Consider the following 14,995-nt stretch of genomic DNA (forward strand, 5'->3'; position numbering starts at 1 on the left):
GTAGAGCTCTTAACAGTTCCACATGAGCAAGGATGAGTAAAAACTTCTTTTTCACCATGAATAAACCTCCAGCTGACTCATATGGCAGCTCTGTGCTGCACGGGTCGGAGGTAGAGAATAGTGAGAGAGAATAGGATCGGACAGAGAGGAAGGACGAGTCTCAAACTTCCAGTTCTAAAGTCAGAGATCCTGCAGGAAGGTGCATAAAAAAAGACAGAGAGAAGAGAGCACAGCCTACAGGAAACACCCAGAAGCCCAGATCTTCCTCTGCAGCCTGAACCGAGAGCAGCGTCTCCCCAAAATGACCCACAGTGACCCGAAGCAGCCATAACAAGGCTTTATGCTGTACATTAGAGACAGGGCACTCAAGGCCTTATATCGAAAGCAAAATCCATTTAAAGCTCGGTTCCACTCTTATCTGTCTGCAGGTGTTGTGATAGCGCACTCTCCCTGTTCCCCAGCGGAGGTCCGCTTGCCCACAGTTTCAGCCCCTCGTTTGATTAAACTCTGAGCTGTTTTGCTGGATTGTTTTTCACCTCATGTTTCAGAACTCAACCTTTCAAAGCTTAACAGTCTTTCAAAAAAAAAAAAAAACAACAAAAAAGCAAAAACAGTTGCAGGACTTTCATCAGCAGCAGCCCAGTAATGTCTGGAGCCATCTCTCAGCACGGCGTGGAAAGCTCAATGAAAAGAGTCCAGTGCGACTGGTTTTAGAGCTGCTGGCCCGGTCCGTATCGCTGACAGCTGCGTGGCGTCCGCCAGCCTTCTGGACCATGAAAGAACATCCAGACCACCAGCCCGTCCCGCAGCGGACGCCACAGCACCATGAAACTTGTGTCAAATCGCCGTCTCTTCTGTGTGTCTCTGACCAGATGGCTGTGATGATGATGATAATGATGGCGATGTGGCGATCTAGAGTCAGGTCATGAGTCTAACAGCAGCGGGGGGTCTGGCTGCCTGGTTTGGCACTATATACTTTCAGTGTGTGTGTGTGTGTGTGTGTGTGTGTGTGTGTGTGTGTGTGTGTGCGCGCTGTTGCCAGTAGCGATGCTGCTATCTCCCGCATACAGAAGTCCATGAAAATGTGCTCCGTTTGTTTGTATTCGTGCAAGAAAGGATTTGAAAGCGTGAGGAGAGTTAAGACTGAATGCGCTATGATCGTCACACACAAACTTTCAAACTTTCTTGTCCGCCGCTCGTTTTCTCTCTGTCCCTGAAGACTGAGGCAGATGAGAAGGGATCATGTCCCATAATTTCTCCCTCTGCCGGTTGTGCTGATCACACAGCTGGCGTCCCATTACCATAGTAACAGCAGGATTATGTGCATACAATGTGATAAATCTGTCCTTTGCCCCGAGCTCAGACATCCGGCTCGTGTTTTCAGTCGTATCTCTTTAAGACATCAATTTTCATGATACAGATCTCTTATTCATGTGCAGATGTCACCACTTAAAATTGTTTGATGATGACCAAGACTGGCGAATAACCTCCGCCTAAATCCATCTTCTGTATCCAACCTGGGGTTGTTTGATGCTGGAAGCAACCCCAGCTGACATTCACCAAGTCACCTCAACAGATAGGTTCACCGCAGAGGTCACGCACAAATCTGAAACCTGAATTAAACATGTGACGATCTCAAAGAGCTGGATCACAGGAGCCAACCACAGGGCAGCCTCGCAGAAAATCTGGTGCGGTAACACACATCTTTACCGGCTTTCATGATAAAGAGCGCTCCCTTTCTACACACACTCTTCATTTTCTCCCTGTGTACACACCTTCTGGTCTTTATAAATGGACTCCCACGGGCTCCTCTTCTGTTGGCGGAAATGGATCCCATTTCCTGTCGCGACTGCAGATAAGTGGCCTTAACCAGAGAAAATGACTCTCCAGTCGTCTCCCTTGTTCTGTCTATTTCTTCAGAATGTCGCTCACGACGATTTGCACAGCTTGTGAGTGAGTGGACATAATTTCCCTTCAACTGAGCCCACCAGGCTTCTTCAAGGCGACCGAGTCTTTGCTTGAATTCCTGGGCATCTCAGCAGAGGGCGTGAAGTGAGCCGGGCTCCCGATGCGAGCATGATAATGTGGCACTGCCCTCTGTAGGCTCACTCTGAGAACTGTACATGATGCTTCCATCACTGTTGACATGGGCTCGATGCTTCGCTGTCAAATTCACCCTTCGTGACATTAAAGGACTCACAGCATGCAGGAAAAACACACCACTTACATGTAATGGTAACATTTACAGAGTCCATACGTTCTCGCTCGAATTTCTTGTTACATATTATTGTCATTGACACCGAACAGTTCATCAAATACGACCAGTGAATTATTTTCAGTCTTTGAAAGAAAATGTTTTATTCGTTTCACAAGATTGTAATGGGCTAAAGCCACCACAGAAGACACAACATCCAACTTTAAAACTCACTTCAAAGTTCAACACAGGATGTCAAACATGCAGCATGTCGGCCAAATCGGACACTTTTCAAACAGCTCATTCCAATGACTGAAACTCACAAACGAGGAAAAAAAAACATGGACTTTAAATCTTTAATACAGACAACTGTTATTTCTCTTTTTTTTTTTTTTGCACTGTTATATTGAGAGAATTGTAACAAAAGACACAAATCCAGGACCAGCCGTCACAGAAAAGCTGTCAACCTTAACGTTATCGTCAGAGATCTACTGTCTGGGTGAAAATTTGAAAACATTCGGAGGACTGCAGAAATCCTGTTCCCTGAGAATCACTAGGATTTTTTTTTTTCCAACCTTAGCCTGAAGAGAAACACTGTGGAAGATAGAATTTCAGGTCACAGTATTTGCCCTGCAAAATTTTCTTTTTAAGTAATTTTGTATAATTTTGCATACAAATTCAAAGATAAAATGCAGGCTGTGAGTACGAAACATGGGGGAGGGGTTTTATTCATTATTATTTTACATTTACTGAGTGACCATGATTTTTCTTAAACTGAGCCCTCCTGACTTTTGCAAGGCTCCTGATTCTTTGCTTGAATTTCATCTGAGGGTGAGAAAGCCCTGCAGCCATCCAGCGCTCCTGATCTGAACATGACTTGCCACTGCCCGCAGCACCTTTTTTTTTGTGTTATACCCAGGAGACATTGTTAAAAAAAAAAACATGTTGAACTGGAGATTATTTTTTTCTTGAGAATTTTCAACTTGTTCTGTTTTTTTTTCTTCAGTATATTGGTCTGTATGTGTAGCCTCTCAATTAAAATGAGTTTAAGAAAATACATCAAGCACATACTTTGCTCTCAATTGTGTGATCAGAAACGATAAATCCTCCACTGAGAAGCAGGAAAAAAGACTGGAAATGTAATAATGCATTAGTTATTAACATTTTTTTCTCTTTGTAAACACTGAAACAGCCGTTATTGTAAAAATAGCGTCGCAGTATTTTATTATAATAACATTTTTCCAGTAATGTAATAAGTTATTGCATGTTTGAAGCATTTTTTTTTATCCTTCCAAAATGAAATAACTGCAGCCTCTACTGTCATAATGCTTGAATATGGCTGCATTTCCTAGAATGAAGTGCCTTTTTTGGCAGGTTTTGCACAGTTTGCTTGGGAAAATTAGGCAAAGTGGATGTGATAGTTGTCATATTTCCTCATTGAGGGAACATGAGGGCACTTATGTTATTTGTCGTAAGAACTCTAAAACTGAACTGATAATGTAACTGATAGCAGAGGTTTTTTTGTTTTTGCTCCAATGAGATTCGTAACCGTGCGCGTTGACTTGTGCAGACACACAGAGGCCGATGAGCACGCCATCCAGCACTGCTTCTGCTACACCTCAACCGTCCTCACTTCTACTCTGGCCTTCCAGAAAGAACAGAAGCTCAAAGTGGAGTGCCAGGTACTGCACTGTGAACACACACACACAAACACTTGATACGTAGAAATAAAGAAAATGATGAGTCTCTATGTCTGCTGTTTTTTCCTCACAGGCGCTCTTACAAGTGGCCAAAAATCTCTTCACACACTTGGGTAAGTCCTTCCTCCTCTGTCTTTTTTTCTGTGTCCGTGTGAAGGAAGAACTCGGGACAATTTCCATTAATGAGAGATATTTAAGCGACTGCACACTGAAACAAACGGTGCACATAATTGAATGAGATACGGTCGACCCCAAAGGTGATTACACCCAGGATCATAATCGTAAAATCAAATAGGCATTAAAAATGATGGCTCCACCTCTCTATCGTGCAATTACACCGAGGCATTTCCATTCTTATCAGACAGTGAGCACCAACAGTAGAATAAGTCATTGTTGATTCATTATGATTACAGGTACCAGAAATTGATCCAGTCGTTGAGCAAATTGCCTCTCACTGTACCCAGCTGTTGATTACAAAAGCTCTTATCCTGCTTGTGCAGCTGATCCGTGGGTACCCATTGAGAGTTGTCGGGCTTTGCCTCCGCTGTATCCCCTAATTTCCTCCTGTGTTCCTACTAATTCCTCTTTTCTCCTCTGTCTCGTTCTCTCCCTCGCTCCGTGATTCTTTCAGATGACGTGTCGGTGCTGTTACAGGAAATTATAGTGGAGGCCAGGAACCTCAGTGGTGCAGAGATGTAAGCCCTCCTATTCATCTTCAAAGAGATGGTTCCGTGTGTGTGTGTGTGTGTGTGTGTGTGTGTGTATATGTGTGTGTGAGTGTGTCTTTATCTCCATTTGCAAAGGCCATCATGGCAATTTGCTCATAACTGCCTTGTCTCATTTAATGAAAGTTACAAAGTGACCTGTGATAAAGCTGTAAATTCTTCCAGATTCGCCCTGCTTTCTGTAACCCCTCTGCCTCTCCCTCCTCGTTTCCCCCTCCAGCTGTTCAGTGTTCCTCCTGGACCGTAACAGCCATGAGCTGGTGGCCAAGGTGTTCGATGGCGGCGTGGTCAGTGAGGAGGAGGTACGGCACACCTCTGGTTTCCTTGACTTGCACATGTATTGTTTTTCTCTTTTGTCAGCTGTCGAACAAACATGTAAGTCGTGTCTTTACTTGATTTCAGAATGAGTTCCGTATCCCAGCTGACCAGGGCATTGCAGGCCACGTCGCCACCACTGGTCAGATCTTGAACATCAAGGACGCCTACTCCCACCCTCTGTTCTACCGCGGGGTCGACGACAGCACCGGATTCAGGACTCGCAACATCCTCTGCTTCCCCATCAAGGATGAGAACAACGGTAACAATAAACATACTGAACTGAAATGTCTGAATTCAACTCAGTATCATGCAGAGAGGTGCACTTCACATAGATAACTGGTAACTTGGAAAGTTGTGTGAGTTTATAAAGATATATTTCTCAGTTGTGAGTTGTCATCATACAAAAAATAAATAAAAATCCTGCCTGCAGATGAAAAATGATATCACCCATCACCTAAGAAACCCACACATGGACGAACAGATTCCTTTAAAGTCTGTATTGTTTATTGAGTTTACCTCTAGACATTTTCCCTTTTATGGTAACTACCAGTTAATTAGGCCAGAATAGTTAAATATTACTGCTGTTTTCCTTTTAACTACCACTTTTTTTTTTTTTGTTTACAGACAATGTCATCAGAAAGTGTTAATTCTGATGTTGAAGCCCCAATACTGTTCTTTTGAATGAGGCCACATTTATTTTTATCATTCATTCCAGGAGAAATTTTAAATATATTAAAAAATCTAGATGGTTTTTTTGATCAGTTTAATCACAGCTTTTCCCAAAGTCAGTGTCTTATTTTGCTGAAGCTTTTCAGAAACACAGTATCAGCAGCTCTCAGCTTCAGCAGTGAACTAAATCACGTTATGCCAGCGCTCTGCACTGCAGCTGTACATCTCAGAATTTCTTATCTTTCTTGGGAGGTCTCTATGCAGTTCTCCAGTAACTTGGCGAGTGATACTAAGTAGAAATTCCCTCCTTTTGGAACTTTATCAGCTTCATTGCCCAGGTGGTACATTTTCCATTATCGTCCTGTGTAGCACTGGCAGCACCTTCCCTTCGAGTGTTGTTTTAATAAGCGGCACTGCGGGTACACACAGGCGCTTTCTCAGAATAGTACAAAGAGACGTTGCATCACTTATATGTTGAAGTGCGTAAAGTGCACTTCAGAGCACCATCGGGTGTCTTCCAGGCTTTCAGAGGCCTCTGCTTCATTTTGGTGCTGAGTATGAGTAGAAAAGCTTTAGATTGACTTTGATTTGTCTCCGTATAGAAAAATCAGTCTGAAGCTTTCATAAGGCGTTTGAATGTAGGTCTCTCCCAGGTGCCATTAGGTTGAAGTCCAGCGTGAAATTAATGTAAGTTAGCAGACCTATATGAGTCGACATGCACGAGTTCACAGTCTTCACCTCTGACTGTTGCATTCATGGCCTCTTTCGCTCGACATGGCCTCTCAACCGCCTGCATCCGTCACACCTTTCCTTTCCCGACGTCCCTCTTTCTTTTTTTCTCACGCCTTTCCGTCCTCCGCCTTTACCCTTTTCCTCTTTCAATCCTCCGCCCTCCAGAGGTGATCGGCGTTGCGGAGTTGGTGAATAAAATGAACGGACCTTGGTTCAACCGCTTTGATGAAGATCTGGCCACAGCTTTCTCCATCTACTGTGGTATCAGCATCGCCCACGTAAGTCTCACCTGTTATTAAGCAAAGAGACGGTATATTAATCAACAAATTAAAACAAGTTGCACTTCTGGTTCTAGTGCCTTGAAGTGCTGTAATGAGTACATTACCAAAATTCATTTTTACAAAACCAATCCTGAGCACCCTCAAATTTCTGGAGAAAGATAAAAGCTACCTGAAATCTTCAGGGCCACAAAATATTCCACATTAATGTTGGCAAAAGCATGTCTCATACTTGGCTGAACATTTTCTGCAGCCTTCAGTTGCATATTTTCACAAGCTCACCACACGACTCTCATGTTAATGCTATTTCACGCGCAGCAAGGTCCCTGGCTGCCATTGCTGTTCCACGGACGAAGCGTTGTGTTTGTGTCCCTCAGCGGATTCTCGTTCAACAATTGCAGGAAATGTCTTGTTTGTGATTTTTACCTGATGCAAGGTCGTACTGCTGTCCAGCTTTCCACATTTGCCACATTTGGCCCGTGAGCCTGATGTTGAACACCCATTCCCTAAAGCAAACAAAGCTAAAATGTCTCGCTTTCTGTACTTTAAAACATCTGTCGGGCAGCGATGACAGAATAGGATTTCCCACTATAACACATTCATCCCAGCTGACTCACTTGGCTGGATTTCCAATAGTGTCATGTGTGGAAGTGTTTTACCCTCGAGCGTAATGCGACTGCCCAGGAATGAATGAACTAAACTTTGGAGATTAAACTTTAAACTTTATATATCGTTAGGAGTCTCTCACTCCGTAAAACAGTGCGCCACGTCTGTCGTTAATGCTGTTAGAAAGATTGATCCTGTCGGGCAAAATGGGATCAGTTCAGCGGGAGCAAAATGTTCAGTCAAGGCGAGTCGAGCGAAGTCTCGGGGGAAATTTAAAGAGATTCAGCCTGATGGAAGTGAGTGGCTTTTTTTCTGCACGGCGTTGGCATTGGATGACTGATGCACACCCATTAAAACACACCCACTATGTGTGGCTCGCAAAGACGATTATAGATATCATGATGTTCATAACGATACTTAGGTTTAAACAAAAAAAGTGTTTGCAAATCTTTCACAGCTTTCAGCAATCGCATATATATATTCTCAGGTCTCTTTTAACTTGTGGTAGAAGCCAGAGTTGTAAATGTGATGATCACAGTTTGTCATCATAATATTGCTGCTTCTTTCATCATGTTCTTTCCAGAAATCTGAGCAATTCAGACGCGTAACTGCATTGATTTTTCCTCCTGCTACTTTGGCTGCCAGCGGCCGGGCAATTGATCTGAAGAAAGAAAGAAACGAAGGAAATCTTTAAAAGCCATATATTTTTCTCGTCTTGATATTGTAGATTGATTAAGGTTCGGTCGCAGTACTCGGTGTGCTGCGTTTCTGATTCAGCTCCTTATATAACAGCTCTCCGAGAGTCTGACCTTTCGGTGACTGCAGGCACTCGATAGGCTTTTCTACAGACAAATATATTTGATTAGAAAAATAATTGCCGCCGTCGTGGCTCATTCATCATTAAAAGACAAGCAGATGCATTATTCACTGACGCTGACCTGATTCTGTGGATTGTTGAAAGCAGCTCTAAAAATGTAAACAGCACTGGGGTAAAATTTATTGTCCTGTAGAATTCATGAGGGAAGGATTTCCTTTCTAATTTAAATATACAGACACACAAACTAACAGACCAAGGCAGAATATTTTAAAGGTGAACATTAGGCTCAACTGGACATTCTCTAAACAGATGATCTGCTGATCGATTACTATCATCTGTGTGTGACTGACTGGTCTGAAGACAAAAAAACTTAGCTCGATTTGAATAATGATGGGATGGCACTGCGGTGCAGTGGTTACAGCATAAGGGGGTGTCAAGCATATTTAATGTGGGTTAAAACAGTCCATCTGTTCATCCATACCGCCGGCGCCGGGCATGAACTGATCTCAGGTGACTCCCTGGAGAGGTCACCAGTTCATCACAACACACACACCCACGCTCAGTCAGTATGAGCTATTCAGAGGGACCAGTTCATCTCAAACAAATGTTTTTGGACATTCAACCAGTGTACCTGAGAAAACAAAAAACACAAGCAGATTCCAACACATTTGTTGTAATCATGATATCAACATGAGCAATATGTCTGAAAAGACTGATTCCACGGCACTGAATTACTTTGCTTGCACTACATATCCAGCCCATCAGACTGAGCCTCAATGCTTCAGACTGTTTTAGACTGATTGTATTTCACTCCGTTATTTCAACATTACATCATACCTGTTCAACAAGCCCAAAGTGCAAAAGCATAAAAATCAAGGAAAAATAAGTAAAACAATGGAGGCCAGAACTGCTCCAATTCTGAAGCCCTGTCAGTGGGAATCACTGGTCACACACACACACACACACACACACACACACACACACACACACACACACACACACACAATGACAGTTTGTTTAAAATAAAATGCTTTTTTTTATGGAATATCATATGGCAATGACAGTACATTATTACATGTTTGAATAATAACATGCCACAACAGCACTCTGCTCGAAATATGTCCACACACACACACACACACACACACACACACACACACACACACACACACCGTGGCCCTGTAGATGAAGTGCACACCAGATTCTAGCGAGTGTAATCACGCCGCTGTCTCATGCTGTTTGTGTTTTCAGTCTCTGCTCTACAAGCGAGTCCATGAAGCTTCGTTCAGGTCGACCCTTGCCAACGAAATGATGATGTACCACATGAAGGTAACGCCTCCTGGAGACACGGTGTTCCCCGACGCCCTCGGCGGCGTTTTCCTCCGTGTGATTCACCGTGCGTCTGCCACAGGTTTCAGAGGAGGAGGTCTCTAAGCTGCTGGTGCCCGGGATCGATCCGGTGCACGAGATCCACCCGTGCTTCGCCGAGTTCACGTACACGCCGCGGTCCCTGCCAGACGACACCACGCCAATGGTGAGGCAGCGACGGCTCGGACATTAAAAAGAAACCCTGCAGAAAAGAGATGAAATCTGATGCAACTGCTCCTGTTGTGTGTCTGCAGTGCGTGCTCAGCATGTTTGAAGACATGGGTTTCATCAACACTTACAAGATTGAAATGAACACTCTGGCCAGGTCTGACCACTTCTTCAGTTTATGTGTGCATAAGATCTTCTGTGTATCTGTGTTTGTTCACGCGCAGTCCACATATAGGAACTGATCTTTTGTTTCAGATGTGCTTTTGAGTGTTTTTTACTTTTTTATCAGTTAAATTTGACAATTAATTTGACGTTAAGCTTTTTTTTAAGTTCCGATCTTGAAATCATTGAACTGTACGTAGTTGAACAGCACCGTGTCAGTCCACGCTAAGATGCACATGATGACTTTAATGCTGCCTGGGTCTCAGGTTCTGTCTGATGGTGAAAAAAGGCTACAGGGACCCTCCCTATCACAACTGGATGCACGCCTTCTCAGTGTCTCATTTCTGCTACCTGCTCTACAAAAACCTAGGGCTGTCCAACTACCTCGAGTGAGTATGCCACTTTTCCACCCTTTAGACCTTAATTTATGCTTCGTTCATGCCAGCAAGATTCTGCTCTGCCTCTTTATTTCCAGGGAAATAGAGATTTTGGCTCTCTTTGTCTCTTGTATGTGCCATGACCTGGACCACCGTGGCACCAACAACTCTTTCCAAGTCGCCTCGGTGAGAGCACCTTTTCTGTTGTTGATTTAAAGCCTCGGACTCTTTTGGTCTCTGAATGTCACATAATTACTTTATGCTTGAAATAAATTATGTTTTAGTTTTGATAAAATGATTCTTAGTTTCACAAGAGACTCCAACACATCCCTAGAGTTTTCTTTCTGTGGCCTCCTGAAGCTTTCTACTCAATACAATCTGAGAAAATGAACAAAACAAATGAACGTATCACACAATGGGAATGTTAATCTTGCCAGACATGTGTAGTAGAGGAGAGCAGTGCTGAATGTGCAGACTGTTAGATGAACAGTGTAAAACACGTCGCGTTCCTCTGTCATGTCAGAGTCTCTAGTTTCTTCTCATCGCTGGTGAATTTGCCCCGGTGCGACGCTCGATGTCACTGTGATTAGACGCTTGGGCTTCTAATCACACACACACACACACACACACACACACACACACACACAGACACACACACACACACACACAAACCAGCTGTACACCATGGTCATCCATTATTTTCTGGGCTTATTTTCATGTTTCGTATTTTTTCAGTTCCTATTAGAGCTGAAGCACATCGCCAGAATGAACAGAGCCACGTTTTACTGAAGGATGTTGTTTCATTTGAATCAATATCGCATGTGTGCTAAGAGGATTGTGTTTCATTTCTCTTTTCAGCAATCTGTGCTGGCTGCTCTGTACAGCTCAGAGGGATCTGTGATGGAGGTAAACTAACAAACCTGCAGCGGTCTTTTCAATCAACACGGGAAATGGATCGCTGCCTATTTTTTGCTGCCTATAGCATAGATGTGAATTTTGTAGACTTTAATACTTAGTTCATAGTGGTTTTAAATTAAAAACTTAAATACTTGACAGCTGCTGTTGTGTTCTGCCACGCCATCTAATGGTCAAATTCATAACTGACTTTGTGTTGCAGTGCAGGATTCCACTTTTCAGGCATTTTTAAAGATTTTCTCTCATGTTTTAACATTCTGCCACAACAGAGACACCATTTTGCCCAGGCCATCGCCATTCTGAACACTCATGGCTGCAACATCTTTGAAAAGTTCAACAGAAAGGTGAAACGTCACATAATTTACTCATCATGTCTCCAGTTATTTTGCGCCTCTTTCATTTACATGCTGTATTAAACATGTCATTCGCGACTGTCCGTTGCCTGCTAAAGAGAGTTTGATGCTTGCAGGACTACCAGCGCATGCTGGACTTGATGAGAGACATAATTCTCGCCACAGACCTCGCTCACCACCTTCGCATCTTCAAGGACTTGCAGAAGATGGCCGATGGTACGTGTCTGGACTTCTATATGCGCCGGCACGTCTTTGCATTCTCACGCAAGAACGGCTCGGCAGCAGCAGATAGTACCAGCACATCTGCTTGGTGTCCGCTGATATAAAACCGTTATCAGTATTTTTCCCCTCATCTTCAATTAGATAAGCTGATTTATGAACCAAAGCGCGCCTTGTAAATTCGCAGCGTACATCAATGATCGCCGATAAACAATTCCCATGTTACATAGCATAGCTTATCGCTGTGTTGTAGCTAAATCTCTGGCAGATGTACAATGAAATTACCAACCTGTTTGATCTGCATGCAGCACGACTTGCCTCTCAGCATACCACAAAAGGCTCTGTCTGCCTCGGACGTTTTATTGGGTGAATTATTTTTGTAGAGATCCGAGGTCAAAAGTGTACCGTTCAGCGCTGACATTCTTAATAATCTTCAACTTTTATTGGACTATTTACTCTTTCAGTCAAGCTGTTGCATACTCTCTTATGTAATATAATTGGCTGTAACCTCCTGGCCAGCGGTTTGTTACGCCTGAATGCAACCAATTATAAGTTACCCAGAGTGGACGTGTCCTCGGCGGAATCAATTCTGAGCCGTTAAAGCAATTCAAGGACATTAAAAACTGTTAAATGAGTTAGCGACGTCCTCGCACCGCAGAGTGTGTAACCTGTCAGTCAAAGCCGCGTCAAGTGCAAAATGGAAAAGTGCCTGGAAAATACAATTTCTTCTCTTCAGTGGCCAAAACTGTCCATCTGTCACTAATACACTACAGAAAAAGGTTTATATTGCAAGGATTCCTTTATCTAATCACATTTTTGTCATTTTGAATAAAAATAATTTGTCCATTATAAAAGCGAAATATATTTCTCAGTTGGTGTTGTGTAAACCAGCAGATCAATGTGACATCAATAAGACTGATCATGTCTTAAACTACAAAAATAGGCTAAAACTAAAACGTTTATTCTCGCTTGTCACTAGTTTCTTTAACATAAAAGTCACTGTGGTGTCTTTTTATGTTAAAATACATAAGAATTATTAAAAGAAGTGTACATTTTGTAATGCAGAATATGCTAGTCTACATATATTTTTTTTTATTCTTAGACCAGAAAAGAGAAACGACAGTTCAGCGACATCCACTGAAATGACGAATAATTTCCTGTAAAATGCTGAAATGAAGCCATGTTTGCTACACTGTCTTGTAAATGAAAAACATCAAACAGGACAGTTTCAACTCAGTGTGTGTGCTTGTGTTTCAGATGGATATGATCCAAAAAGCCACACCCACCGTTCAATGCTGCTGTGCCTGCTGATGACTTCGTGTGACTTATCAGATCAAACCAAGAATTGGAAAACCACTCGCAAGATTGCGGTCAGTTTACAGTTCCCATCATGCCTGTTGTTTGCCCCATGAAACTTTCCTGTTTATACATATTTGCTATATGTTTTGTATTGATTACCATGGAGAAGTGTTTTTTTTTTTTTTAATACTTTTATATATTTTATGTTTATTACAGTCATATTTTCCCTATTGCTTTTTTAACTCCTGCTTATCAGTCATGGAAATCAAAACTACAGTATCTCAAAGTATTTGAAAATGTCTTTTTTTCCCCTTAGGCCATATTTATGACTGCTGAAAAAACATCTTAAAACATTTTGATGTGAAAGTTGTAGAAATAATTGAAAAAAACCAAAAACAGTTACATTTTTAATGATATCCAGTTTCATTGAGAAGTGCCATTGATATCATTGGGGTGAATAATTCCCAAAGTATGTCAGTAAAAGCAGTGCTGTGTCCCAACAGTTTAAACAGCTTAGTGCATCTTTAAGCAAAACAAAGGGTTTAACACAGCGTGGTTACGGAATTGAAATTTAGCAGGAATTTAGGTTTAACCGGTACTAATGTCTGCACACTAAACTGTCCTAATTTTTTCAGGATAATAAAGATTATGAAGTGCAGCACTCTACCGTGAGAAGCACCCCTTTAGCTTCATTCTATTATATTCTCTTCTGTGAAACCACACTCCATTGCAGGATTATGCTTAATCTTAGCCTGCCCCCTTTTCAACAGCAAACCCCTAAACCTTGCCCTAAATCCTACACCCTCAATCTCTAAGCACCTAACACCTAAAGCAAATGCACTGTAATCCTTGTCACCTAAACCAGAAACACATTCCTGCCTCATTCCGCTGTGGAAATTATTGTACAGTGTCTGGCGTGTATTGCTCTCAGATAATATATTATATTCTATCAAAGTGCTTAAGGATTAATAAAGGGAAAAAAATGGAATCATAAGAAATGGTGAAATGTAGCGAGAGGGAATTCCTCTCTGTTCTTCTGAACGACTGCAAAACTGATCATTTTCAAAGATTGTGACACTTAAAGGTTTAGGCCCACTTCAAAGCAGAGCATGCTGAACTACTTGATTTCAAACTGATTCATGTCAGATTAATGTTGAAAGTTCAAACTTCTGCTTACAGATGTAAAGTGAAATTTTAAATGTGATCAGACGTGAGTAATAAAAGGAATCTGCCTTTGTTCACAGGAGCTGATTTACAAAGAATTCTTCTCTCAAGGAGATCTGGTATGAGTCGCTGCGCTCTGTTCAATAAGACGCCGAAGTGAATGTTGTTTCAGACCTGCTTTTGACATCGTTTGTGTTTGTGTGTCCAGGAAAAAGCCATGGGTAACAGACCCAGTGAGATGATGGACAGAGAGAAAGCCTACATCCCAGAACTCCAGATCAGCTTTATGGAACATATCGCCATGCCCATTTACAAGTGCGTACACACGGTCAAACCTTCACTTCTCCGCACTTCCCGGACAGACGCCTTAGTTTGAGATGCTGCCAAGCTGAAATTATTCAGATGATTCTGAGGTGTGACAGCTGTGAAATCCTCAGTTGTCTATATCAAGTCCAGTGAGGCAGAACTGAAAGACAAGAGTTGATCATTTTTTGAGTGTGGCAAATACATTGAACTCTTCTTCTCATGAAACCATTTCATGTTCTTCATAAATATTCCTTACAAATAGGGCACCAATTTAAAGAGGAATAAGAGTTATGTTCAACCGTATGAGCACTTTTACAGCAAAAAAAAAAAAAAAATCTCCCGATCATAAATGTCCTTACATTGTGTGTAGCTTTAAAGGGATACTTCAACATTTTGGCAAATTGGCCCATTTAGCGCAGTTCCTTAGTCATTTGGAACAGCATACTTACTTTTTTTGTGAGGGCGAGCTATTGTTTATTCAGAGGTGAGTCGGGGAAGATTTTCGGGACGGACACAATGGAAGTGGATGGTATTTTTGTTCCCCCTCGTCAAACTCATCAAATACACAATCCAACAACCCCAAAACACTTTGGTGGACACGTTATAATCCGCACATTCACTACAC

The 14,995-nt window shown here is 42.2% G+C and overlaps 1 protein-coding gene across 2 annotated transcripts in view; it reads left to right on the top strand.

Moving 5' to 3' along the window:
• pde2a (phosphodiesterase 2A) overlaps positions 1-14,995 on the top strand; it is a 164,267-nt gene that overhangs the window by 143,664 nt on the left and 5,608 nt on the right. For both annotated transcript variants that reach the window (XM_030108847.1, XM_030108848.1), the window contains 17 exons: positions 3,765-3,876; positions 3,968-4,007; positions 4,526-4,589; positions 4,840-4,921; positions 5,022-5,196; positions 6,504-6,616; positions 9,291-9,368; positions 9,451-9,573; positions 9,662-9,732; positions 10,004-10,126; positions 10,213-10,300; positions 10,973-11,020; positions 11,299-11,373; positions 11,499-11,598; positions 12,859-12,971; positions 14,145-14,183; positions 14,273-14,379. In XM_030108847.1, coding sequence (XP_029964707.1) covers positions 3,765-3,876; positions 3,968-4,007; positions 4,526-4,589; positions 4,840-4,921; positions 5,022-5,196; positions 6,504-6,616; positions 9,291-9,368; positions 9,451-9,573; positions 9,662-9,732; positions 10,004-10,126; positions 10,213-10,300; positions 10,973-11,020; positions 11,299-11,373; positions 11,499-11,598; positions 12,859-12,971; positions 14,145-14,183; positions 14,273-14,379 — 1,551 coding nt within the window. The remainder of the gene's footprint in view (positions 1-3,764; positions 3,877-3,967; positions 4,008-4,525; positions 4,590-4,839; positions 4,922-5,021; positions 5,197-6,503; positions 6,617-9,290; positions 9,369-9,450; positions 9,574-9,661; positions 9,733-10,003; positions 10,127-10,212; positions 10,301-10,972; positions 11,021-11,298; positions 11,374-11,498; positions 11,599-12,858; positions 12,972-14,144; positions 14,184-14,272; positions 14,380-14,995) is intronic.

Source organism: Salarias fasciatus, chromosome 14, assembly GCF_902148845.1.
Source record: "Salarias fasciatus chromosome 14, fSalaFa1.1, whole genome shotgun sequence".
Classification (NCBI taxonomy): domain Eukaryota; kingdom Metazoa; phylum Chordata; class Actinopteri; order Blenniiformes; family Blenniidae; genus Salarias; species Salarias fasciatus.